Source organism: Neopsephotus bourkii, unplaced genomic scaffold (genome assembly GCF_033783945.1).
Source record: "Neopsephotus bourkii isolate Nb327-2 ecotype Australia unplaced genomic scaffold, CSIRO-AGI_Nbou_v1 NB_1493, whole genome shotgun sequence".
Classification (NCBI taxonomy): Eukaryota; Metazoa; Chordata; class Aves; order Psittaciformes; family Psittacidae; genus Neopsephotus; species Neopsephotus bourkii.
Genome location: NW_026901969.1, coordinates 4,982,831 through 5,010,083, shown reverse-complemented (window position 1 = coordinate 5,010,083; position 27,253 = coordinate 4,982,831). Strand labels below are relative to the sequence as shown.

The 27,253-nt window shown below is 38.9% G+C and overlaps 1 protein-coding gene across 4 annotated transcripts in view; it reads left to right on the top strand.

Annotated features, from left to right (window-relative positions):
• The window catches only part of SYT1 (synaptotagmin 1), a 352,054-nt gene that overhangs the window by 283,812 nt on the left and 40,989 nt on the right, over positions 1-27,253 (top strand). For all 4 annotated transcript variants that reach the window (XM_061369381.1, XM_061369379.1, XM_061369378.1 and 1 more), the window contains one exon: positions 16,347-16,464. In XM_061369381.1, the coding sequence (XP_061225365.1) occupies positions 16,347-16,464 (118 nt within the window). The remainder of the gene's footprint in view (positions 1-16,346; positions 16,465-27,253) is intronic.

Here is a 27,253-nt window from a genome sequence, read left to right as displayed (position 1 = left end):
GCGGTAGAGCAGTTGATGTCATCTACCTGGACTTATGCAAAGCGTTGGACAGTGTCCCACCTGACATCCTTGTCTCTAAATTGGAGAGACATCAATTTGATAGATGGACCACTCAGTGGATAAAGAACTGGCTAGATGGTCGCATGCAAAGACTTCTGGTCAATGGCTCAATGTCCCGCTGGAGACCAGTAACGTTTGGTGTCCCTCAGGGATCAGTGTTGTGACTGGTCTTGTTTAACATCTTTGTCACTGACATGGACAGTGGGATTGAGTGCGCCCTCAGCAAGTTTGCTGATGACACCAAGCTGTGTGGTTCAGTTGATACACTGGAGGGAAGGAATGCCATCCAGGGGGACCTTGACACGCTTGTGAGGTGGTCTGATGCCAACCTCATGAAGTTTAAGCATGCCAAGTGCAAGGTCCTACACCTGGGTCGGAGCAATCCCAAGCACAGCTACAGGCTGGGCAGAGAAGAGATTCAGAGTAGCCCTGCGGAGAAGGACTTGAGGGTGTTGGTTGATGAGAAAATGAACATGAGCCGGCTTCAGTGTAGGCTCACAACCCAGAAAGCCAACCGTATCGTGGGCTGCATGAAAAGGAGCATGACCAGCAAGGAGGTGATCCTGCCCTTCTACTCTGCTCTCGTGAGACCTCACTTGGAGTATTGTGTGCAGTTCTGGTGTCCTCAGCATAAAAAGGACATGGAACTGTTGGAACAAGTCCAGAGGAGGCCACAAGGATGATCACGGGACTGGAGTACCTCCCATATGAAGACAGGCTGAGAAAGTTGGGGCTGTTCAGCCTGGAGAAGAGAAGGCTGCGTGGAGACCTCATAGCAGCCTTCCAGTATCTGAAGGGGGCCTATAAGGATGCTGGGGAGGGACTATTCGTTAGGGACCGTAGTGATAGGACAAGGGGTAATGGCTTAAAACTTAAACAGAGGAAGTTTACATTGGATATAAGGAAGAAGTTTTTTATTGTGAGGATGGTGAGACACTGGAATGAGTTGCCCAAGGAAATTGTGAATGCTCCATCCCTGGCAGTGTTTAAGGCCAGATTGGACAGAGCCTTGGGTGACATGGTTTAGTGTGAGGTGTCCCTGCCCATGGCAGGGGGTTGGAAGTAGATGATCTTAAGGTCCTTTCCAACCCTAACTATTCTATGATTTTATGATACAAGAAATAATAATAATTATACTAATGTTTATTCTAGACAAGACATAATTTATATTCTTACAGATCTTGTAGAAAGTTGTAAGGCTGAAGGAATTCCTCACCTCTGCCTCTTATTGATATTGTGTGTGGGGTTATTGCTGAAGTATAGGATATTTTGCAATGCTTAAGAGAGGAGTTCAAAATACTGGATTTGGATGCAAAACACACAGTGGCATTTGGAAAGCAATGTTCTGAATGGTGTTTTTAATTTAAAGGTTTCTGAGAAAGACGCTGAGAGGGATCAAAATCATCTTAGACTTCCTAAGAAGGCTTAAGCAGAATTTATATCACTTAGATACTGGAAGTATTTTCCATGTAACTGCAAGTGATTCAGTCAGATAGCTGATGTATCATTTGCATGGGTTAAAGTATATTCCCAGTGGAAGGCCCTAAAGCTGCAGTACAAAGAGATGTTTTGGATAGAAGCTACAGAAAGAATTCCAGGGAATACAGCCATAATCTTGGAGTACTTGCAGTTATAAAACTCTGTAATATGGAGGGATAGCAAATGCATCTTCAGGATCAGCTGATGAGTGTGCAAGGGCCACAGAACATGCTATATATGAAATTTTTCTAAATTGTTCTCCACCCAGACTCTGGCATACTTACTTATTTTTGTGATGATATCATCAGTGAATGTGTTATCCAAAGGCAGAAATTATATTTCTCACTGGGATTCTAGGCAGAAGTTTTGCAGTAGTCTAGCGTAATACCTATTTCACTTTCTCCCCTCTCTTTGCAAACCAACAGTGACAAAAATTGTTATCTGATTGCTGTTACAAACCAGGATCATGAGCTAAAGGAAGCTGTGAGATAGCTGTATCAAAATAATCCATAATAAGTGTCATTAGAAGGACCTTCAGAGCAGACACCAGCGTTTTAACAGTCAGAAGGAAAGAGCAGCTCTCACAAAGAAGAAAACAGCTTATGCACTAAAAGGCTGAAGAATAGTTTGCCTCTCTGGTCTCCTCACTTTGTTGTGCCCACTCCAAGTAGAACTAAAAGATCTTGGTTTACAGAAGCATCAGAAAAGGATGTATTTTTTGAAAAGGATAAAAATTTAAGAACAGTGGTTGGAGAAAGAAAGGGATTAGCCATTTTCTTCATTTTTTTCCTCTGTCAGCTCTTAAACACCAATTTAGACCATGTCGGGGATTACCATAGTAACCATTTAACCTCTTTTCAGAGCCTGTTGTGTTTCAGTATAGTTCAACAATGAGCTTAACTGGCATTTGAAGCACTCTATGTTATACATGTGACAGGAATTAGTGCCAAATACCTTTCTTTTAGAGAAATCACAGTTGGAATCTAGAACATAATGTATTTTTACTTTGGGTCGTAGGCTTTTAATTTTTTATGCTAATATTTTAAAAGGTAGAGTACATGAATTTTGGATGTATTACCAGGTCTTGTTTCTAGGCTTAATGGATGGCAGACAGTGATAGCTCATTCCTGCAGTTACCTGTTCAAAAGTGTCATGAAACTCAGCCTTCCACCAAGGGCCAAAGAAACTCCTTACATTGACTGATACGTTTGGTGGTGTGTTACAGGTGATGCAGCTGAATGGTTTCAGTGCAATTAACCCTGTACTTCTTTCCTCTTTCTTTTCCATGGTCTTCTGCAGCTTACTGTGTGACTGTTATCATCCTGACTAGAGAAACATGATGATTTAAATTAGATTCTAAAAACCTGTGAAATAGCACAGCCTTTTTCTCTTGTTTGTGTCTAATTCAGTCTGGGCAGGATGCTGTTGTACAAAATAATAACTTGCAGGAAAAAAACGTTTCACAGAGCATCTCTGTTTCTGGATTTCCTGTGTTCTTCTCTTGTAAGTTAATGGAGAGGTGACATTTCCAGTTTTTAAGATCTTGCAGTCTACAGCATACACACAGTTCTTTTTGAAGGCCTAATTGTGGCTAGTATTTCACTTTCAATCACACAGATCAGAGCAAATATTAATATTATTGGATGTTTATAGGTAGCTATATCCACCTAAGATTTAAAGAGATTAACAAGATAGATGCAGATGCTTTTCTGTACTTATCTCAGCATGAACATTTATAACGCTTGGGCTATACAATTCAAATTTTTCTAACCTCTCTGCATCTAGAATGCCAATAGCAAGGAATTTTACTCCCAGAATGGTGCTACTGTCTAAAAATTAGACCATTTCTCTCCTCTCTCTCTCTGTCTCTCCAGATTTTCATAGCACTGGCCACACAAAGGGAGAAAATCATAAAATGTTGACTGATCTCCCAGTTTCTTACTCTTTTAGTTCTGGGGGTTTTCTTTTTTTAGCTTCTATCATCATACTATATATCTGAGTCAGTTAATTATTAAGTTACAGTTTTTAGCCTCCAGTCTAAAGTTCCTTTCGCTTTTTAGTATTTGTGTTGACCATATTGTGTTGACTTTTGTGAATCACTCCCTCTCCTCACTTCTCAGAATGTTCTTACTCTGTATTTGCACATATAACATGTAGACCTGAGTATGGAGCAGAAATGCCTAGGCTTTCTGGAATCCAGTTATTTTATCTTTGGTTTTGCATATCTTCTTCAGTAACTGTGAAAATTAACAGGAAGTTCTCTGGTAAATCCATCTCAGCCTTCAAAACCGGCAGCAGCTCATCTTCATGTGAGTGCCCCAAGATCTGCAGCTGACATCCCCTGTCTGTTAATGCCCAGCCCAGAATTAGATAGCAGAAGATTATGCTGAAAGTCTTTTTACTCATTCAGGCATTCACATTAATCAGTCAGGCCAAACATTAATTTTCTGTGATGTTTTACAGCGAGCAAGTTTTACAGGAAATGTGGGTCATTTGAATTAATTTTGATTACTCTGATTTTTTTGCTCCTACTTATTGTACAGAAAATAGGTACAAGTATTACAGGTCCGTGACACAAAGTAAGAGCGGCAGTTGTTCCACAGCACATCTCTAACCTGTTACTTTTCTTCTCATAGTAGATTTCCATCCCTGCATTTTCTTTTTATATCATTCTTAAACATTAACTTGTTTTTATAATGCATTAAAGCCCTCCAAAAAACATTTGTACTTACCAGTGCCATCTAAATATGTGCATGCTTCCCTCTTCTTGTTTTTTTTTACAATGAGGACCAATTTGTCTCATTGCAACTTGATATAGTAAATGGTGATGTTCCTCTAGATACAGAATCATACTTCTCTACATTCCCTTTAAATCTTTAAGCCATATAAAATCTCTTAAATGACATGATTATTTCTTTAGAATGTTTGTCTGTGATACTAAACTGTTGGGCATTTTCTTAGTGGAGAGCAACATGCTTTTAGTTTTATCCATCAGCCTAAAGGAAAAATATGCACATTTTGTGTATTGAAAGATACATCTTCTATGATTAAAAAATATACAATCAAAAATTAATATTTTCCAACATATGATTATAGTAAACAAGACCAGTTTGTAGATGTGCTGCAGCGATCGTATGTTCCAGAATGACTAGAGAGTACTGGCTTCCTGCTTGGATTTCAGCTGTAGAATTCTACAATTGGTGTAAGTTTCCATGAGCACAAACACCAGTCGCACTATGTAAGAATTTAAGGCTCTGAAACTTTCCTGTTTATATGTTCCTTCTCATGAAAACTAGCTGTTAATCAGCCTTCAAGCACAATGTGTATAAACATTGGGACATGCCACTTAGTCTTTTTAGCCCCCCTTTTCATGGATTTCTTAAGTTTGTTGGCAGAAGGCACTGCTAAATGAGCTCTTACAACTCACTGAGGGTGACAGCTTTTCAAATCTGATCTGTTTTATTTGCATTGAACTTAGACTAGCTAACATTAAGTTTTTCTTTCTGGGGTAAGAAGTCCCATTTCAAAACCTTTGTTTTGTTTAGAAATACTTCTATTTCCTATCAAAAAATAGAAATATTACTTGATATTTTCTATTTCTTGATGTATCCTATCAAATTGAGTATTTTTCTAACTGAGGTGAGGTAGTCTGCCCTAAATCTGGAGGAGTCCTTTGTCTTCAGGGAACATTTTAAAGAGCCTCCTGTAATGAAACTCTGTCCAGAGAACAGGCAGCATCCAGGAGACAGTAGTGTTCCCTCTGTGCCGAGTTGGGAGAAAGGTGGCATAAGGAAACCCCTAACAAGCTTGAAAGTTAGATCTTGCTTGATTTTAGAGCAAGGAGCTAGAAACCCTCTGATTCTCAGCCCATGGCATCTTGTCCTGGCTGCATGGCCATAGACTGCAAACTCTGAAAGCTCAGATTTCCTCATGGCATCCTGACTTTCAGTATTATCCTGCATGGTTTTAGTATAAATTCACCAAAACCAAGTCTCCCATGACATTTTAATGCCATCTAATCAGAATTTTGTGGAAATTCACTGGAAAATTTTGTGTGAGACCTTAATGACAAAGGATACAAAGAGGAGGCTGCTGGCAGTAGACAATCATTCATTACAGGCAGCTTTGTACCTCACCTAGAAAACTCTTAGAAGGTCTTCAAACCCAAAGAGTTTGCAAGTTACTGATTTTAAGACATCAGTAGATGGAGAAAATAACACATCCCTTATAACTTCAGCAGTTACTCTGTTAAAAATGTGTACTTTATTTGTGATTTGAATGTTACTGGATTCTACTCCAAATCATCGATTCTTGTTATGGCCTTCTCCAGTAGATTCAAGCCATTTAATACACCATGCTTCCTCTTCTCTACAGTACTTACACAGCACAATCAAGTAACTTCTGATCCTCTTTTCAGAAAGCTTTAGAAATTAATCTTCTATGTTTTTTTACAATCAGGCTTCTTCTCCATTATTTCCAATAGGACTTGCATCTTTTTACCTCCTTTGTAGTTTTCAGCATCTTAAAAAAATAGATTTACAGAAGAACTATGTGCAGTATACTTTACATCTTTGCAAGACAGGCAAAGTCACCAGCTACTTCTGCTCGCTTCTACTACTGAATGTTTTGTGCAGCATGACACTAGCAGTTCATGCTCTATACCCTGTAGCTTATGACCCTAAATCCTCAGCAGGAAACACTGCCTTGTAAAATATATGTCTTGATGAGGAGATACTTGAAATAGTCTTGAAGTCTTTGTCTTAGAATATAGAATTTTTGCTTTAGGCTATATGAAGATGTACTCTGTGTGACTGGTTGCAGCAAAGTGATTTAGCACTTTCTCTCTGACCAACCTGTTGCATTATTATTTACCATTATGGTAATTTTTGTATCACCTGCTTACTTTCTCAGCACAAATGTCTTCTGGATCTATAAAAACAGAAGCAGACCTTGAACAGAAAAATAGAAATATTTTTCTGTTTTCCTTCATTGATCAAATTTACAATGTCATTAAAAAGTGAATCTGATTTTAGTTGAAAAGACCTGTTTTACATAAAACCATGTGACTTCACCGTAATTGTATTTCATATCCTTTAAATCAACATCAATACAAACTTTTGTGAGTTCTTCTTTTGTTTCCTCTCAGTCTGATAGATGGCAAATGTCTGATAGGTACAGCCTTCATCCCATTTGGCCTTTTTTTAATAAGATGGGCATAACATTAGCACTGTTCCAGTCTCCTGGAATTTCCCTTGGGGTCTAAGATTTATTAAAAATGAACATCATTGAGCCAGAGATCTCATGATAAGTGCAGTCTACTTTCGTAGATTGTTACAGATGACTGCAGTGACCTCTTCCTTTATACTGAAGAGATTAATGAAATTCAGTGTGTGGTACTGATTGCTATGGTGACCTTTGATAAGCTGTCTTGTCTTCCCAAAGAATGTCTTAAGAGTATTTTTCAAAGTGAAATAGCCTTCACTTTGGAAGGAAGTGGAGTAATAAAAGAGGGCTTTGCTAGTTTGTATATATCTAAAAGCTTGAATATGTTTCAGTAGTTTCATAAAAATAGATTTTTGAATTCTTAGTTTAAGAAGTTGATAAGAGCCTGGTAAGGAAAAGTTAGATTTCAATACATAACACAAGTTAGATGAGTTCTTCTTGAGCTGAGCACAAATGTTTAATGAGCTGAATTGAAAACTTATAGTGCAGGGTATTGCAGAGGGAGGCATGTATTAGCTTGTTCATTTCAACTGCAACCAAAGACAAAAGTACTGAAATTATCTGATAGAGTGCTTTACATATTTCTGACTCTCCTGAAACTAGGAAGCACTAGAACAAGAGTGGCTCTGAGCTTTTTCTGAGGGTTTTCAGCTTGCCGCTTTTCCAGCTGCATATCCTTTACCCCATCTCATTATTTTTAGGCAGTTTTGATACTCCGGAAGAATCTCCAGTACACAAATTAGTAAAAGAGGACAATATAAAAGACTTTCCAAATGGAGAACAATGATATGGAAATGGATTTCAAATCTTGCCTGTGCTTGTAGCACAGAAACGGTGGATAGAAATAAAAGGTGACATTGACTTGTGTGAAATTATACATGAAGGAAAGTCTTCTTCATCTTGATGAATTACAGGTGAAGAACTGTCTTGTTACAAGACTTCATCTGTCAACTGTTAACTTACATCAGCTGTCTGTGATTTTCCCATTAGCAAATCCAGTTCCTTTTCATTTTGCTGTGCAGTCAGTCCCCTTGTCTTCAGTTTTTTCCAGGCCATCACAGTGGTTGCTGTGCAGTGAGGATTTTGATCTGCCTCTTTCACAAGAAGTTGTCTTCTTGTGAAAATAAAGGTATGAGATGGTTTTCACACAGAATTGTGTTGTATGCTGCCCTGGAAGCTGAGGAGCATGGTAAGAAGGTTCCTGTAAATTTAATGGAGAGTGCTGCCTTAAAGGGGATAGATACTCACATTCTTGCCCTGTTCAGTGGAAACCCTTAAGCACATGCCGGATCCTCATGTGTTCTGCTGGCCTGCCTTTAGCTAACCAGCAGGTCTCTAGTTTTAAAACAACAATGTCATATACTGCCTTTTGCTTAATTGCCAATTTAGGACATTCTGAAGGAGGCTGCTGTACTGTGTGGGGTTTGTAACTGGGGTTGTGGAAGGGAGCTGGGGGATATGATGGAGGAACATGAAAGCTGGACTGGTTTTGCAGCACTGAGAAACAAGAGAAAGGAGGACATCTATCTGCAGGAGTTGAGTGAATCAGGCTGTGCTAGTGTCACTGAAGAAAAAGCCATTTATATATAAGGTATCTGGCACTGGTACAAGGTACAAGTTCTTTTTGTCTTGTTACAGAGGAAAGGGAAGGAGATAGCTGGCTACAAAGTTAACCCATAAATTTCTCTGAGTTTCCCTTTGTGGCTCTTGCAGAACAAATAGAAATATACTGCATGGCTTCAGTAATGGAGGCACTGAATTCACCTCATAGTCTTTCAGTGGAGTTGCTGCATTTCAGCAGCTGTTATGCCAACCATTCCCACCCACTGATTTGTTTAATCTGTTCTGGCTTTCATTAAGCAATAATGGATGGTCATTGTAGCAAGGACTCTGTTCATGCCAGGTTTTTAATACAGTACCACATTCAGTGGTACATCTTACAAGTAAGGAATCACTAAGTGATTTGATTTTTAGTTACTGTTCTTTGCTGCCTACCAATCCTGTATGTTTTCTGATATATGCTGCAATTCCAGTCTCAAACTTTGGAGTCAGTTGCTTTTTGAAACTAAGACACCTTAGTGGTAGAAACTACATTAACTAAGCATTAAGGCTCCCATACTTACTATGTTTTCACATCAAGTAAGGGTATTGTATTGTGCCATCCTGTACCCTATCACAGGAGAATGACTTTCTGTAGAGTGACTGCAATGCAGATAAAATACTCTAGTAATTATGGAAAAGCTTCATAATTTGACTTCTCATGGTTTCTGATAAGCAAAAAAAAAAAAAAAAAAAAGAGAATTCTTTCGAGTGTATTGCATTTCCTCTCAATGTTGTACTGGGGCTACTCACTAGAAGACTAGCCTTGTGACAATGCTACGGTTAATAAGTTTTCCATGCTGTCAAAAGTAATAATATTAATGTGCCATTCAGTTAAATTAATTTTGGTTTGTGCACTGGCCTGTATAAATGTGAGTGACATTTCGAAATATGATCGGGCAGGAGCTGAGGAGAAGCCAAGTGGCAAAACAGAGCAAGATGCACTCATTAAAGCAGAACAGCCAGCTGCAAGCATTTGTGGGTAGGCAGAATTACAGAAAACCAGGCATGTATATTTCTTTTAATTCATTCCTTCCTTTCTCATTTATTTCAGAAATTCATTTTCTTGTTTAATTAAGAACTTGGTATGTTTGCTAGCATAGTCTCTTGTCTGGAAATCCAAGAGTGCATTTCTGCTAATCTTTGATTTCAAGTGCCTTCAGCCACAGCGTTTCTCATTTTGCAAGAGGCAGCTGATTGTAATGCTTTTAAGCTGATGACTGTGAAGTGTCATTTTCTACTAATAACAACAATGGTCTTTTTCCATGTCCTCTGCTTTTTAGAAAGCAGTAATAGAAATGCTTTCTCTAAACAGTTAAAAATGTAATGAAAAGGACTCAAAGGAGGAAGCTGACAAAACCTGACTTGTTAAGTTTTTAATAACAGACTGGTTCAAAATACTGCCAATTTACTTTCAAGTCCCATTTACCATTGTGTTGGAGAGCATTACATAATTAGGGCAGTAAAAAGAAATGTGATTTACTACATTTCTCTCTATATATTGCAATAAGAAGACAGATTTTTGAAGAATATCTATGTCAAGTAGTGCCGTTCAGAGGGATGGGGGGGGAGAAAAAGAAAATAACAGATTTTTATTTCAACAGGAAGATCCTGCTACGTCTGTTCCCTTTAAGCAAAAGTAAAAAGTAGTGCTGGCATACAGAGTTGTATCACAAAGGAGTCAGAGAGTAGGATTGTAGTAGGGAAATCGGTCAAAAGGGATGTGCAATTAAACCATTTCTTTTGGCTTTTCCTCACTCCTACTTTATACTGTGACTGCATCCTGACAGATACCACCTCTTGATACCTTTAATAAATTCTCTTCATTTGAAAGATAGCTCCCTGTCTGCCCTAGAACTAATCCCTTTTAAAAATGAACACATGGACCTTTGCTTCTGTTTCTGTTCTCTGTTCACCCAGTGCCAGTCCCCTTTCCATCTCTTCTTAAGCCTGTTGTCACTGCTAGTCCCTTTTTTATGGCATCCAAAATGAGCTTTCTGGATCTTTGCCTCCAAAACCCTCTGTTTCTTCTGAGATCTCCTGCTGTAACCTATTTCAGTTTGCTTTGCTTCTTAATTTACTTATTATGTGGCTTGTAACCCAACACTTTACATTAACAGGAGCTTCCTTTTATGGCCAAGTTTGCACATTTGGAGAGGGTATAACCAATGAATACACTTCTGAAGTAATGTTAGTAAAAGCAAACAGAAGAGACGATCACAGACACTCTGTATTTCCATTTTGTAAAACAAGTGGATTATTCTTATGAATAAAGAAACATGCAGTAGGAGTGAACTTGTCTGTTCATATTCTATTGGTTTAAAATATTTTCTTCAGAATCACAGTAGGTATAATCATGAAGAAGGTTCTTCCTTCTCTCCAGAAGCATTTAGAACCTCTTTACTGCTAGCTGTATAACAGTGTGGCTGCTCTGTTCATGGGCATTAAATACTTTTAGACAGCAAAGGAATTATTCTGCTTGTCAGATTAATGGCTTGGTTGTTAAAGTCCTTAGCTTTATATTGACTGGGTTTATAGTTAACATTTTGAAAGTCTGTAATAGCTACTTCTGTAATCAACCTTTTGATTGAAATTGCTAGGAAGAGCTCTGTCTGTCCTGTTTGCTCCCAGTACTTTGTTCCAAAAGTAGTTCATAGACTTTGGGGGGTACAGTGGTACTTGGTGTGGAGACGTAATCACGTGATAGTTGCCAGAAGTGCTATAATAATGGGACACAATAGTTCCAGCTTTTCTTTCTCTTTCTGGTTCTTCCTTATCTTTCCCTGCTGCACCATCTATTTTTAGCCTATTTTTGCAAACTGAGTTTTAGGAGCTTCTTGCTCTCTTCCCACTCCTTTGTCTAATTTTGACAGAACTGTTTTCCTATTGTGAGGTCCTCTGGTCTCTGATTTACAAGCATAAAACATTGTCTTTTATGACTATGCCTATTACAGGTCTGAAATTTTCTTCTTTGTTCTTTAACCATGTATTTATCAAAAGTGCAATGCCTTGGAAGCTGGTAATATTGAAGACTGCTGTTGTGGCAATAAAATTTCAGGTTTAATTTTTTTTCTAAAGGAAGCCCAACAAACAAGTATTTCTTTTTCGCAGTATGATCTCTATTTGTCCTAGGTGACTGGAGAAGCAATACTTTCCCAGTTGTAGATCCCAGCTATGTGTATGGTTTGCTAATTCTGCACATTTGCAGTGGTAGTTTAATTGAAGTTGTGCCCAGTCTATGTCATCCCTTTCTGCATCCATGTGATTCTGCTACTGTTACTATTGTGACACCTTTGTAGATTAGTGTATTTATGGTTTGTGTGCCTAGAAAAGAGATTTGTTGGATTTGAGATCTCTGTGTATAGGCAGAATACAATTGTCTCAGAAATGTCTGAAGCCCATGGATGTGAGAATTGGGACTGGAGATTCTGCCATTAAATTTTACTTGGGTTTCCTGAAAGACTCCTCATTTACCTTATAACCTGCCTTTATGTCGTCCCTTTTCTTCCTGCAGAGTTTTAAAACATTTGGTTGGTGCAAAAACTATACAATGAACATTATGAGTTTCCACTGTAAATATTGATTGGTGAAAAAATTGTATTTTGGATCGTCACCCATAAACCACATCCTGTTGTGTATCTCTCAGCCTTATACAAATATCCACAATCAAAACCAGGTATTGAAGTTGGAAACCCACTTCTCTGTTTATATACTTCCTCCACTGACTATTTTGGAGCCATAGTTCCAATTAGGAAAAGCATAAGTTTCTGTGGCTCATTATTTTGGTATTGTTTTACCAAGACAGCTACAAAGATCAGCTTTCTCATATATTCCACAAAAATGTGGCGAATGTTTGTTTATATTAAGAAGATGGATATCTCTGTTAAAGATCTGCAGTGTGAATGAGAGTAACCTGCATAAATAGCATTTTTCTCTGAAGCTCATTAGGATAGTATACCGTAGAGGCAAAAATGACTACTGACAAATACAAGAAGAAAAATGAGACAAGCAGGAGCTGCTTAGAGTCACCTTTAATAAGTCCAAGTTCTCAACAGGACTTCAGATAGCCTTTTATAAGCTGAATAAATGTTAGCAGCACTGTGTTATTTATCTTCTGCTCCACTGCATCCTCTTTAAATGTAGTAAAGTTATGAAGTTGCTTAGATGGAGAGAGTCTTTTGGTTGCTGTTTAGGCATTATACATTAATAGGTTAATGTGTGTGAACCTCCCAGTTGGAAGTTTCTAACACTAACTTACAGTTTCCATCAGAGATCAAAGTAATTTACTAACATAAATTATCTATACATAGGACTGAAAGAAATTAATAATAACAATAAGGCACCTCCAGGAGGTAATCACCACACCAAAACCACTCATCTGTACCTTGTAGCCCCGTAGGGGTTTGTAATTATCTCCTGCAAACCACACCTCTAGTGATTGCTTTTTGTTCCCTCATTTCAATGCTGCCACTTGGAGTATTTTGCCTGACATATTTAAAAAAAAAAAAAAGCTTAGAAATGGAAAACTTTGGCAGTCATGCAAACACAAAATGTTAAAAGTACAAGAAATACTGAAGAAATGCAGCTAATACAGATTTTAATAGCAACAAAGAAGTACTAAATGTGATTCTGTAGGCATTTAAAGAGGCACTTCTGCTTTTTTTTGCTTCAAGTTATTCACTGGAATGAGCCCCTCATCTGCTGCATTTCTCATGGCTTGCTGGTGATCTATGGAAAACTGGCTGTTTACATGATGCTGGCTTCTTCTCCAAGCTTCCTGCAGCTAAAATTGGCATTAAAAGAGCCTAAAATGCATTAAATTCTCCCATAAAATTACTCTTCTGTGTAGACAATTGCAGTATTTGCACAGAAATATAACATGATTGCAGATAGAGAAAGGCTGGTGAGAGGTCGTGGTCTTAGTGGCATAACTGCCACGAAGAATTTACATACATATTTCTAAAGAGCCTCCTCCAGCCTCTGCTGAAGCACTCGGATCAGAAACAACAATCCTAACACTATTTTATGCTTACTAAACACACTCTAGCCTTAGCACAAGTAAAAAAAAAAAAAGGAAGAAAAATAAAAAAAGAAAAAAATCCACTCAAAGGGACAATTAGAAGCATGGTATTGATTTGAAAGTACCTTCAAAAATAGGTATTTAGATATTCTGTCAGTGAGGTACATCTCTGATGAATACAAGGGAATAAAAGTTCCTGTGCTGCTACAACTGAAGCTCTGTCTAGTGAATTTAGAGGTGAGTGCAAAGCCCTTAAATATCAGGTGATACGCAAGTACAAAGGTCTCTAAGACGGAGTACTAAAACAAGCTTTCAAATATACCCTGTTTCAGTCTTATTCAGAGCCTCATGAATCAACCAGGCTATTTAAACCAAGAATACCAGGTAATTGTGTCTGTGGAGAACACTGGGTGGCTAGGTGAGCTGTGATCATGATAACACAAATCAATAAGCAATTGATTTCTTCCATTCTGAACAAGCTGCAAGTGATAAATCAACTTCACCATTAGCCTGGCCAATATGGACTTTCAAATCTGAATATTGGGGAAACAGGAGCATGTTTTGCTGTCACTGTGCCATTGCAAGCTCAGTTAGAGCCAAGCATGAGCTATGCAGATTGCACAGCTGAAATCCATATTTCCATGATATGAATCTACACTGGGGTTCATAACAATATATGCAGACAGGGAAGAAGAGTAAGTCCTTCCACAACAGTGCAGTCCATGCTGTGAAAGATACCTTCTGTTAGATACAAGTTAAAAATGGAAATTTTCTGATTCTAGGATCTGTTCTTATAGCCCTCCTGGGTCAGATAGAGATCTCTAAGATGCTGCTTCCCAACAATCCTTTTGCAGCCTGCTGAGTCCTAATCTTCTTAGTCGTTCCTTCTGCAGAAGCTGTGTCGTATCTTTGATCATTTCTGCTGCTTTTCTTGGAATCTTTCCCAATTCTACCATACCCTTTCTGAGGTGGGAAGGGCGCTGTAAGTTTTCAAGATAGTGGCAGATGTGCATTCTGACAGCATTTTTATGTGATACACACATTTAGAACCATGAGCTATTTTGTTATGTTCTCCCTGTGCATTTCCTAACTATGTGTGTTATGTATGCTTCCTGACTGCTGGTGATCACTGAGCTTATAGCTCCGTGAAAACCATCTATTACAGTGCCTGGGTCTCATTCCCAACTTGTAATAATCGATTCAGAGTCTGTCACTTTATAGGTATTGCATTATCGTTGCAGCTTTTAAGTTTTTTAAAGCTAAAAGGAAAGGTAACTTCATGGTACCATTCATAATATGTACGGTGCCTGTTCATTGTTGGGCACAACAAAGGATTCTGCATTCCCAAGGATGTCTTCTTAAGACAAGTTCACACACGTTTTGGTAAAGGAGGAAGATGTAAACTCTGAAGTATAGCTGAGTATCCGGCATGCATGCTTCAAATGGGTATAATGCAGAAGCTTATCCAAACTTGGATAAGAAGTGATTATGCGTAAGAGCTATTGAGAGAACTCCTGCTGATGCTGAAAACTTGGTTTGGTGGATGAAATTTAGTTTCTCTTAAATGACTTGGAAGCTCGAGCTCCCAGCTGGAAAGGAGTATTTGGGTTCCTCTTACATGGATGGTAAAGTCGTTAGGACATGGGCTGTCTTTTATCTAGGAAATACCCACTACGTCAATGAATATGTGAGCCAGTTGCCCTCAGGAGTGCTTCCTCAGCTTTTTAAGTAAGGTTCTAACTTCACCTCTTTCAGGTTGGCTCTTCAAACCTGGTATTTTGCCAGATTCTTTTTGCGTTTGTGGAATGGGGAAAACATACATAGTTCTTGCAAAAAATTACCTAGTGTCTTAACAAAAAGCTTGGATACAGCCCCAGAACTTTTCAGCAACCAACCTTCCTGTTTATTCAGAACCAAAGAGATACATCTTTACGGGAGTGTACTTTACTGCCAGGATGAATTGTGGAAACAGACATGCCAGAACTACTGTCTTTGAAAGGAGAACATTGCTGTCTGAAATGCTTTATTGGACTGTTCAGTGTAACCTTACTCTTGTCTCAAAAGCAACCTTGTTACTTCCCTAGAGATACCATTGTACCTGAAAGGAATGAGAAAAGCAGCTTGGATCATCCTAGTGATTGTTTCTAAGTAGTATTCTCCTCTTATTCTCTCTTTTGTGTCTGTAAGTTCAGATCTATTTTCTTCCTTTTAAAACAAAGTTCCTGTAAATCTGAACATAATTCAGCTTTTTCCTCTTTGCCAGTGCTGTTAGGAATGTACTAAGAAATGAGTAGTGAAAGGTTGCATTTGACAGGAGCCCTGATGTTGGGCTACAAGGCTGAAGGCAAAAGCACATCCTTCCAGCTGTTACCGATATGAGGAGGGATGCACTGTGTGCTTTCCTGGTCTGTGTCTGCCCTTTTATTTATTTCCCCCCGCCGTTAGATAGGAGGCAAGTCTTTTTTATATGTATGCTGAATGGTTTGTGCTTTGTGTTTTTAATACTTTTTTCTTCTGTGACAAAGTGTGGTGAGAAACACCCACGTTACTGTTTTGTCCCATAGTGGTCTATGCATGTGTGTTAATTGATTTCTGCTGAAACACAACCTGGGGAAAAAATACTCATGACTTCATTTAAAGTCAGACAGTATTTGTGAAACCCCAACTATCAGGGATGAAATCCTGAGCAGTATAGGTTATTTTGCAGCCAGCATGTATCTTGTTATTTGCCTCCATGCAGGGTAGTTGCTGTAGACTCCAGTTGCTGCAACAGACTTGAAGTTATCAAGGATTTAAGCTGACAACTTGTGTCTGATATCTCCTATTGTCCATTTGAATGTTTTGTTAAACAGTAGGAGTTTGAGATGCAATCATCTTCATTTTCTGTGGAGCTTTCAAAACTGCGTTTTTAAAAGGTACCAGAAGACTACAAAAGTGTAACACCATGCCTTATTTGCTTTCACAGCAAGAAAAACTGGGTGATATTTGCTTCTCCCTCCGTTATGTGCCTACTGCTGGCAAACTGACTGTCGTCATTCTGGAGGCAAAGAATCTGAAGAAGATGGATGTCGGTGGACTATCAGGTATGTGCATGAAAATCTGCTTGTAGATTTTGCAGGCTTGTAAAGGCATAAAGTAAACTCATTTGCTATTGAAGAACTCTTAGTTTAGAAGGTAGCAACTCTTGTTCACTGTCTGAAAAAGGAGTTTGTGTTTTCTGAAAGTTAGGGCATGACTGAGTGTATCAGAACTCATTCTAGCTTTAAAAAAAAGGATTTTCATTCTACATGGCATTCCTTTCCAAGACAAGGTCTGAAGAATTAAACATTCAGATCACAGTACAAGCTCTCTGTACTCTCCTTCTCTCCTGTTGCCTGGAGATAAATACAGACTATTCAAGCAAGAGGAAAAAAATCCGTCTACAGTTCCTATTGTCTGTCTGATCTCACAAAACATGAGCGTTTTCCTGCAGTGTTGCTCATACATAATAGAGGATCTCGTGACAGGTCACCATGCTGACTGCTGGTTGAGGTGCTAGGATAATTGTCTATACATTTGAAGGGCTCAGGTGTGGTTGCCTCCATGCACGGAGTTGGGGGTGCTCTACATTTGCATGTACACCTGCAGTCAGAATTAGAGTCTTGCGGTTGTGGTAGTCAGTGACATTGATATCTCCAACACAACTAAAAATATTCCTTGTAGTCTTTCCTCATACTGTACTGTACAGTACTGGGCTGTACACAGCATGAGTGAGATGATGTATGCCATCTCTAAAGGATGGTGCAGTCAGCACATGTGACATTAGGGCTGTGTCCTAGGGTCCTGGTGGGGCTCCATGTAGGCTTCTGTTCTCTGCTGTGTCTGGAATTTGTAACCAAAATACACAAAGAAACGTGAACCTGCTAAAAGCAAACCTGAAGATCTTGTTTGCCACTTGTAATGAACAGTAATAGGAGTGCCTTCACAAAGTGGGAGGAGACAAAGTTTCTTACCAGTAACCAGTTACCTATTTTTATTTTACGTGCTTTTAAAGTCTTCTACTGTACAACAACAGACATCATAAAGTAAAAGACATCAAAATATTGTAGTCATTAATTAAATCAGATCTAGCTTTTTCTTGTCTAAAATGGATGCTGGATTAGGAGACACAACTAACAGTTTGCCTAATGCTCATACTCAACCATTGCAAATTAATGTTCTTAAGTACATTTGCTTCCTAATCGGAATCTTAGATTCTACTAGTAAAGAAGAGCATGGGTCTTTTGACAGCAGTGTAGCTCTGAGAGCCAAAGCATCTGTATTCTTTTCCAAGCTTTGCAAGAAATGTGATGGAAAATAGATACTCATAAGAAAAAAAAGAAAGGGGCAGGAAAGAATTAATGAACTGAAGACCTTCTGCAGACTTCACATGGAAAATACAATGTGTTGTATTGGAAATAACTATGAGGAAGTGAATGGGCTTACTCTCCTCTATGATGAAGCGCATAGAGGATGTTGAAATATATTTCTAGGGGATGACAGGTTTTGTCCTCCTTTTTTAGGGCCGTGCCAAACTAGATACATCATGTTCTCTGAGACAAACAAACCCAATGGGATACCGTGGTTATAGCAGGAATTCAAAAGTCACTGACAGTGATAAATGGCAGTTAGTACGGTATTCCTGAGGCAGTAATTATAGATTAAATAATGTTGGTTTAAAGTGGATCCAGTATCTTTCATTAGGGAATTTATCTTTTGAATAAATTATGCGGAAATAACATCTGAAATCAAGCTGAGATTCTGTTGTCATTATTCACACTAAATAATACCTGCTCTCAAAGTACAGTAATGTTAAGTGGCAATGAAGGTGACAGGATTTTATCTTGATTAGTGAATGCTTTCCCCACTAGTTTTGTTATTTTCTCTAGGTACTAAATTGGCTTTTTGTTTTGCAAAACCCTAAGTTTTATGTTGCAGTGGAGGTGGAAATTGTTAACAATCAAATGTGATCTCCAACTGAATGTTACCTATAGACTCAACAGCACTTACTGTCACCAAGGGAAAGCTGTTAGCAAGAGGTGAAAATTATGTAGTTGACACAAATGGGGAAAACTTCAGACAAAGTATCTGGGTTTTGAGTTTAGAATGTGTTTTCATTGTTCTCTCATATTTTGGAGAAGAGGCTGGAAAAGCAGAACACAGACATTTGAAAAGGGCTCTGCTTTCTCTTGTATCATAGAACCATAGAATAGTTAGGGTTAGAAAGGACCTTAAGATCATCTAGTTCCATCCAGCCAGTTCTTTATCCATTGAGTGGTCCATCTATCAAACTGATGTCTCTCCAATTTAGAGACAAGGATATCATGTGAGACAGTGTTGAATGCTTTACACAAATCCAGGTAGATGACATCAACTGCTCTCTGCTGCTGTCCATGAGTTCTGTAGCCCCATCATAGAAGGCCACCAAATTGGTCAGGCAGGCTTTCCCCTTAGTGAAGCCATGCTGGCTGTCACCAAGCACCTTGTTGTTTTCCATGTGCCTTAGCATGCCTTCCAGGACAATCTGCTCCAAGATTTTGCCAGGCACAGAGGTGATACTGACTGGTCTGTAATTCCCCAGGTCATCCATTTTCCCTTTCTTGAAAATGGGGGTTATATTTCCCTTTTTCCAGTCATCGGGAACTTCACCTGACTGCCATGATTTTTCAAATATGATGGCCAGCAGCTTAGCAACTTCATCCACCAGCTCCTTCAGGACCAGAGGATGGATTTCATCAGGTCCCATGGACTTGTGCATGTTCAGGTTCTTAAGATGGTCTCGAACCAGTTCCTCTCCTACAGTGGGCCCAAGGTCTCCATTCTCACAGTCCCTGCGTCTGCCTTCCAAGACTTGGGTGGTGCAGTCAGAGCCTTTGCTAGTGAAGACCGAGGGAAAGAAGTCATTCAGAACCTCAGCCTTCTCCAAATCCTGTGTAGCTAGTTCACCCAAGAGCTTCCTGAGGGGGCCTATGTTCTCCCTAATCTGTTTTTTATTTGCTATGTACCTGTAGAATCCCTTCCTGTTATCCCTAATATCCCTAGCCAAGTTTAATTCTAACTGGGCCTTAGCTTTCCTAACTTGGTCCCTAGCTTCCTGGACAACATCCCGATATTCTTCCCAGGCCACCTGTCCTTGCTTCCACCTTTTATAAGCCTCTTTCTTCCTTCAAAGTTTCCTCAGCAGCTCCTTATCCATCCAAGGTCTTCTGGCCCTCCTGCTGCACTTCCTTCTAGTTGGGATGCAACACTCCTGAGTTTGTAGCAGGTGATCCTTGAAGACCAACCAAGAGTCTTGGGCCCTCCTGCCCTCTAGGGCTATATCCCATGGAACCTTACTAAGCAGGTTCCTGAAGAGGCCAAAGTCTGCTCTTTTGAAGTCTAGGGCAGTGAGCTTGCTGCACACTCTTGTCACTGTCCTGAGGATCTTGAATTCTACCATCTCATGATCACTGCATCCAAGGCTGCCCTGGAGTGCCACATTTCCAACGAGCCCTTCCCTGTTGGTGAGCACGAGGCCAAGCATGGCACCTCTCCTTCTCAGCTCCTCTATTACTTGCAGAAGGAAGTTGTCTTCCACACAATTGAAGAACCTCCTGGATTGCTTGAGCCCGGCCATACCATCGCTCTGACAGATATCAGGGTGGTTGAAGTTCCCCATGAGAACAAGGGCCTGCAAGCATGAGGATATTCCTATCTGTCTGTAGAGTGCTTCATCCGCAGATTCCTCTTGATCAGGCAGTCTGTAACAGATCCCCACCGTAATGTCTCCCATTGCTGTTCTCCCTTTAACCCTGACCCACAAAATCTCTGTCAGCTGCTCACTAGTCCCCAGACAGAGTTCCGTACTCTCCAGCCTATCCCTAACATAAAGGGCAACTCCCTCTCTGCGCCTGCCAGGCCTGTCTTTTCTAAAGAGTCTGTAACCTTCCATTCCAACACTCCAGTCATAGGAGCCATCCCACCATGTTTCTGCGATGCCTGTTATATCGTACCCCTGTAGACGTGCACACATCTCTAATTCCTCTTGTTTGTTACCCATACTATGGGCGTTTGTATAGAGGCATCTGAGCTGAATTCCAAATGAAGCCAGCTGACACTGCAGTCTTTTAAACTTATTCTTAGAAAATTATTAAATTCATAATTGTGGTCAATCAGACTTAAATGCATACTTGATTTTTAACATGTATATTTATGTTGTACTGATAGAAAGCCCAATTACAGAAATACCTATCAACAGCAGTTGATTGATCGAAGTAGATTGAGAGTACCATCTTTCCTGGCATTTTTGCAGAGCTTCTGCTGTGAAACCTTAATCCTACTCATCAGTGTGTATATATATATATATATATATATATAGCCTATCTGATTGTTACTACAGTTGCAAAAAATGAAAGGCTTTGTCTCCAGCATTTTGAACTTTTCCATAAATCTTATTAGCAGTCAAAAGCCAATCACGTTACTTCAGAAACTGGCAATAAAAAGCAACAGACTAATGATGAAATTCAACTCCTTGTAACAAAACTCAGATCACCCATCTGAGCAATAAAGTCCCAGGTCTTAAACTTAATTGCAACATCAGGCTGTGACTAAAGCAAACTTTGGCTCCAACACTGGAACTATTCAGCCTGAGCTCATCGTGTGTCCACAGCAAGTGGAAACTATTATTTCTGGTGAGCAAGGGCCTCTGGCAAACAATTATGGACGTTTTAAAATGGAATTTTAATTATTTAAATTATATTCAAATGCATTTTTAATGAGTTGGACATCTGGCAGGTAATATATAGGAAGGTAAGTTATAGACAGATTATTTTTATTTGTCTGAATTTGTTAATTTGGGTTATATGGCTTTATAGTTCAGTATCCTTCACCAAGCATGTCTACAAGACTTAGATCTTACTGAAAATCAAAGGAACTTAGACCCCAAAGACACTCTGTTGTTTGGTTTTTGTTTGTTTGCTTGTTTGGTTTTATTTTAAATTCATTTAGATGATTTGCAAAACTGGAAGATCTTGAAACCAATTTTCCATATTGCCTCTCCAAACAGGCCATAGAGATGTAGTCAGACTAATCCCTCAATAACAGCATGATGCAGCTCAGCAATGCCATTTGTTCACAAGAGTTGTCTGTGAACTACGATGCATTAGTTAGGCTTACAATCCCTTCTGCTCCAGAAATAGAGCAGGAATTATCTGCAGCTTCCCTACGAGATATTCCTTTAAATCAAATTGGTAGTGATTTTACATAGAGATTTAAATGAGTATGAAACTTTTATCTAAATTCATTTTAATCTTGATTTGTATTTGTAGTTTTTACTTTCTAAAGAAAAACACTTGTTTAACAATAAATTCAGGACATCTGACTAGCAGCTAAATGTGGTCTCTGCAATAAACATGGTGCTTCTGTTTATTACATAGGAAGATTCCCAGTATTAATACACATTTATGCACGCAGTTCTACGCCCTCCATTCATATGCATTTTTGTTCCTAGCATGAAATAAAAGCTTTCATTTGAACTTCCAGCAGCTTTCCCTATTTTGACAAAGTCAATTGTTGAAATAAATTACCTGAATACATTGAAAAGCATTTTCCCTCTGCAGCTTCAGAAGAGACTAGGGCTAGTACCTGAACAGACTGCTGTTACAGGCGTTTACCTACCCAGGCCCTTCAGCTTAAATGCCTTTTTCTTCTAAGAACTTCAGTGGCTGTATGTATTACTGGCTGAATACTTTTTTGTATCAAAGTGTCATCTCTTAGTAGCTGGAAATAAGTATAAGCCTAAACATAGTTTACCATCTTTTTGAGATTAATTTCAGTATGGCTTATTCCTTCTAAAAATATTCCAAAGCTAGTGTGGTTTTGTTCTTTGGGTATATCTAGCCCAGCCAGGCTGAATGGAGCTTTGAACAACCTGGTCTAGTGAAAGGTTAGTGGAACGCACAGCAGGGGGAGTTGCAACTACTTTAAGGTCCTTTCCAACCCAAACTGTTTATGATTCTATTTTTGTATGCTTAGCTTTTAGTGAAACTAATTACCAGAGATGTATCCTAGTAGCAATGTACCCTGCCCTTATCCCTTCAACACCACTGCCTCTCTCCACTCCCCCTATCAGACCAGGACTATCAGTGGTGAGGAGAATCCCCTAGTTGGCATGGGCTCAGATATTGCCTTAGAAGCTGTTGCCAAGTATCAAATATTATAGCAGACCCTAAACTGTACCCATTTATGCCAAATAAATGCTTAGGAAGAGCTGGAAGGAGAAGAGTTTTCTTGCTGTACCCATGTGCTTTTCCTTCTGCAAAAAGCTGCAGATATGGCTGTAAAGAAAAACCGGCCCATAATCCAGTCCATTATGTGTGAAAGCTAATCTCAATATTTATGAGTTATAAATAGAAAATGCACAGCACCTCTGTATCTGCCAAGCAAATACTATAATTCAGAACCCTCTCTGGGGACCAAATGGTACTATAGCAGAAATAAAGCTAGTTTTCTACAGTTAGACATTTATTTTAAAAATTGCATTCAAATTTGGAAGGCTTGGTTGGATGTCTTAGAAAAGAACAGAAAAATTAGAAATTGTTTAGAGACCAGCTCTTTGAAGACAGAAAGAATGCTCATGAATTATGCGGTCAGAGCATTCACTTTAGTAACCTCATTAAAACATAAGAAACCTTAAAAGCTAGCTAGCACAAATGCAATATTATGGGAAGAGAAGTGCACCATTAGGGCCATGGCCTTGCTATAAGCCATATTGTAAGCATAACTCAGTGAATATTAAGGGAAAAGAAAACAGCCTTATTAAAAGACAAAAGTAAAAACAAACAACAAACAGCACCGCCAGAACAGCTGCATTTGCAGCTAGCCTAATCCTAAAGAATCCAACAGAGATCAGTACTAACAAATATTTTAAGATCTCAACTGTGAGGATTTCTACATCTAATATCTCAGTATCTCTGCTCTAATAAACTGGCAGAACTTTCAACAGGAGATGGCTGCAGCTATGTATCTCACTAATGCTTGCAAAGTGGTCACACAGCATCACAGTAAATTCACTGTGGTCTCCTACAGTGGTGATGGGATCAGTCACCAAGTCTCCACTATGTTAAAATCTTGCCTGGAAGAACATCCTACTAAGACACGGCAATAGGGAGGGGGGTCTTGTCTGAAATGGGCCTCTTTCAGTGGGTAGATAAGGTCTTATGAAGCTGTTTCTTCTTATCCCAACTCAAGCCTTCAACATCAGACCACTTTCTTCCTCAAGTTAAAAGCTGAAGAAGGCAATTCCAAAATGAAATTATATTCCAAATTATAATGTATTCATCATGGAAGCCATGTTAAAGGTTACACAGACTCTCATATTCCAGGACCTTTTGGAGAGTCTTGTGAAGAAGCTGTCACATAATTGTCTGGTTTGGAATGAGTGCACAATTTCCACTGAATCATATGCTACAGGCTATTGCGCACAATAATATATTTTATTAGATGAATCACCAAATGTGGCGATTCTTACAAAGAAGCAGAGGCAAATTGTTCTGCTCTTTTTTCCCTCCTATGCTTAAAATGAGGAAAAAAGATTGTGCCTGCTGATTATCACTGAGGTGGTACAAAGCCTGTAGGCATTGCTGTGAGGAACCTTAGGAAAAACAGTGTGTCGAAAACGTGCCTGGGATCAGGAGGTGTTTGAACAGCTTCTGAGACGGAAACAAAGCTTATTGTATGTGTACATCTCCTTAATTGAACATGCTGACCAAAGGTACAGAAGGACAGCACCCATCTGTGTGGACTCTGCCAGCCAATAGTCACAATTTTATCACCATTATACATTTCCCCCCCCAACCTCCCTTCCTCAAAACAGGGCAGGAAGACTTCTTATTTTTTGTATTTGAATAGGGCCAACTAAATAATGCATTTTTTGTGTGTTTGTATGCATGCTTCTTCCTGATTAAGTTATAGTATGTTTTCATTTGATAATGCAGTCCCAAAGTAAGTGTGAAGACATGTGTGTTAATTACTTATATGAAAATGGGATGGTTAATATTTTAGGTTTTTAAGCCCTACAAGAGTTGCATAGCCATATGAGTGGCTGTAAAATGGGTGTAGGAATACTGTAGATAGATTCTGGAGCCCATAGGGAAATTAGTCAGTCCTCTTGCAAGTAAGTTTAATTTATTTTTACTCTGTGAAAATTGCAGCCCATATCTTTTCTTTTAACGAGTTTGCAGCAAAAAAAAAAATTAACTAAAACGAAAATATCTTTTTTTATCTCTATAAATACATTTTAGATCAGTGCTTAAATGTTCAGAGAAAATAAAGAAAATGTAATAAAAGGTATTTCCTTTTCAGGACTGTGTAGCCATGCAGGTTCTTAAGACAGCATGATGAGCATTTTATTAGTACTGTTAACATGGTTGAGGTTTGATGAAGTTTGTAGGGCTTTCTGAAGAAACGGAAATGTCTCTAAATTCAAGTTTTTATAGTACTTTAAATCTCACATGCATTTTTTGTTTGCTTAATCCCATGGGGTCAAAAAAGATGATTAGTTTCTGCTAGATCTTTATGTGGTTACTTCTTATAGAACTCCTGCTGCTGCTTAAAAAGTGTAATTCCTGTGTGTGCACATCTCAACGGAAGGAGACATTTCATAAATTAGACCCCTGATCCTGAATTATCCCTGAAGGGAGCAGGGGGTGCATGCCGAGAAGGGAACTGCACATCTCCCCTGGTAAACAGCGCTGAAAATAGATCTCAGGTGACAGAGAAAGCATTTACTCCAGTGTAAGGATAGTGATAGGAAAACAGGTGTTTCTAGGTCTTTGTCGTTATCATTACTTTACATGTATGCTTTATGGGCGATAGTTGTTCAAATCTGCTCATGCATTTGGCAGCTGTGAGATGCTTGTCATTCAACACACATGAAAAAATTTTTCCCCTTCCCATTTCAAAAATTTATTTTCCAAAACCTTTGTAACTGAAGTTGGAAGTCAAGTCCTGCCCTCTTTCGTATCAATGCATTTAAAGGCCCCATTACCCTTCTTGAAGAACCAGGAAAGAAATACAGTCTTGTTGCTAATTGAGGTTGAGGTGCCAGCATTCAGTTAATTGTCATTGTGCCTTTTGTGCATCTCAGTGACATGAATCTTAGTGGGATTCTCTTCCCAAATATTTTATCCCTCATTTTACTTCCATGATGCTATCTATAAGGTAGAAAAGCCAGCACCTGGGCCGTGTTTCTTCCCACCAGCACAGGCCATACTGCCATAGAACTACCTTGTTCTAGTTGAGTCAGTCATGGGGTTTTAACTGCAAAATACCTGCCAACAAGGTGGAAATATAAATCCCCAAAATGCCACCTTTCCCCTGTAAAGAAGTTTGCGTGTGGTGGTGAATGTGTCTGGATTTAATTCCTGTGCTTTTGTTTATTAGCTGTGAAAGTCAACACAGTGGGTGGCCTGTCTTCATGAGGGTCTTCGGTATCATCATTACGATGTCTATAAATCTTTTATAATAAACTGAATAACTGAGCTCCTCAGGTATAGTTTTGTAAGGTCACTTGTGTGAAACTTCCAAGAGGTATTCAAGGGGAAGACAGAGCTGTGTATAAATGAATTATCTACATAAGCAACACCTTTATTTAGTTATTTAGTTTACTGGGGACACCTAAAGTGCTAAGCAGTTGTTTTAGAAAGGTAAAGAGAGGAATCTTGGGGGTTTTTTATCCCTTAACAGTATGATTGGTTTTAAGTTAGAAACTGTGGTTTGGGGGGGTTTTTTCCTCCATTATACCAGTCTTATTGGTAAGATGGTGGAAGATGTGCTTCGCCTAACTGATGTAACTATCACTAATGTAATGCAATAGTAAACCTGGTAATATGGAGGGAACACATCCTTACATTTTATGTTGTTACTGCAGTGACTCTAGTCACAGGAGGAGATTAAGCTTTTCTTACTCTTCTGTTTATTAAGCTATCTTTTTTCTGTCTTGTTGATGAATATGTTATTGCTTGTTCCCCACATGAATTCCTTTCGTTTCTGCTGAGCTGTCTTCGAGTTTACAAATAGCAACATCTTTTACTCTCTTTAAATCAAAGTAATTTGTGTGCAGGAGTTTCTTTGCTGCATTCCGTCATGTTAGATATTAATGTAATACTTATTGAACAGTAAAATAGATAACTCTAATTAAGGAAATGCAGAAATAAAGCACAGATCACATAGCATCTGTCCAGTATGTGTGCCAACAGGCAGACTTCTTTATTGGACTGCAAAATTCCGATGTTATATAACACAATTGACCAGTATGCAGTGGGTAACATTTAGAGGTATTCTTGCAAAACATGCCTAAAAGGAAAGTTGTCATAAAGAAACCCACCCACAGCAAGCCTCTGCTCTTCTCTTTTTTTTTTTTTTTTGTGAAGCAGAAAGGAGGATGTGTAAGCTCTGTATTGTGAGCTTTGTCACGACATAATGTCTCTCAAATTTGAGTCTGTCAAAAACCACATAAAGGTACAGATAAACATTATAAAACAATCTCATAGTAGGCAGAACCAAATTTTAATTTCTGTCCTGTAAGTAGTGACATACAAGGATTTCAGGATTTTCATGTAATCTCTGCAGCTCAGCAGCATCTCTGTAGGAACTGCTTCCAGTCAGAGAAGTTAGGGGTTCTGTTATCATGCCCAATTTGTGGGACCCAGTTTTCTTAAGATTTCCAGTGATATCACAGAACTCTTTACATATACAGGTATGCAGGTTAAATTCACCTTTCCAGTGAAGAGAATATGGTAATATCCTGATTGAGCCATAGCGAGAGAGCATCTTAAATTCTGAGTCTCTTCAGAAATCTTTGCAGTACAGCTGGCT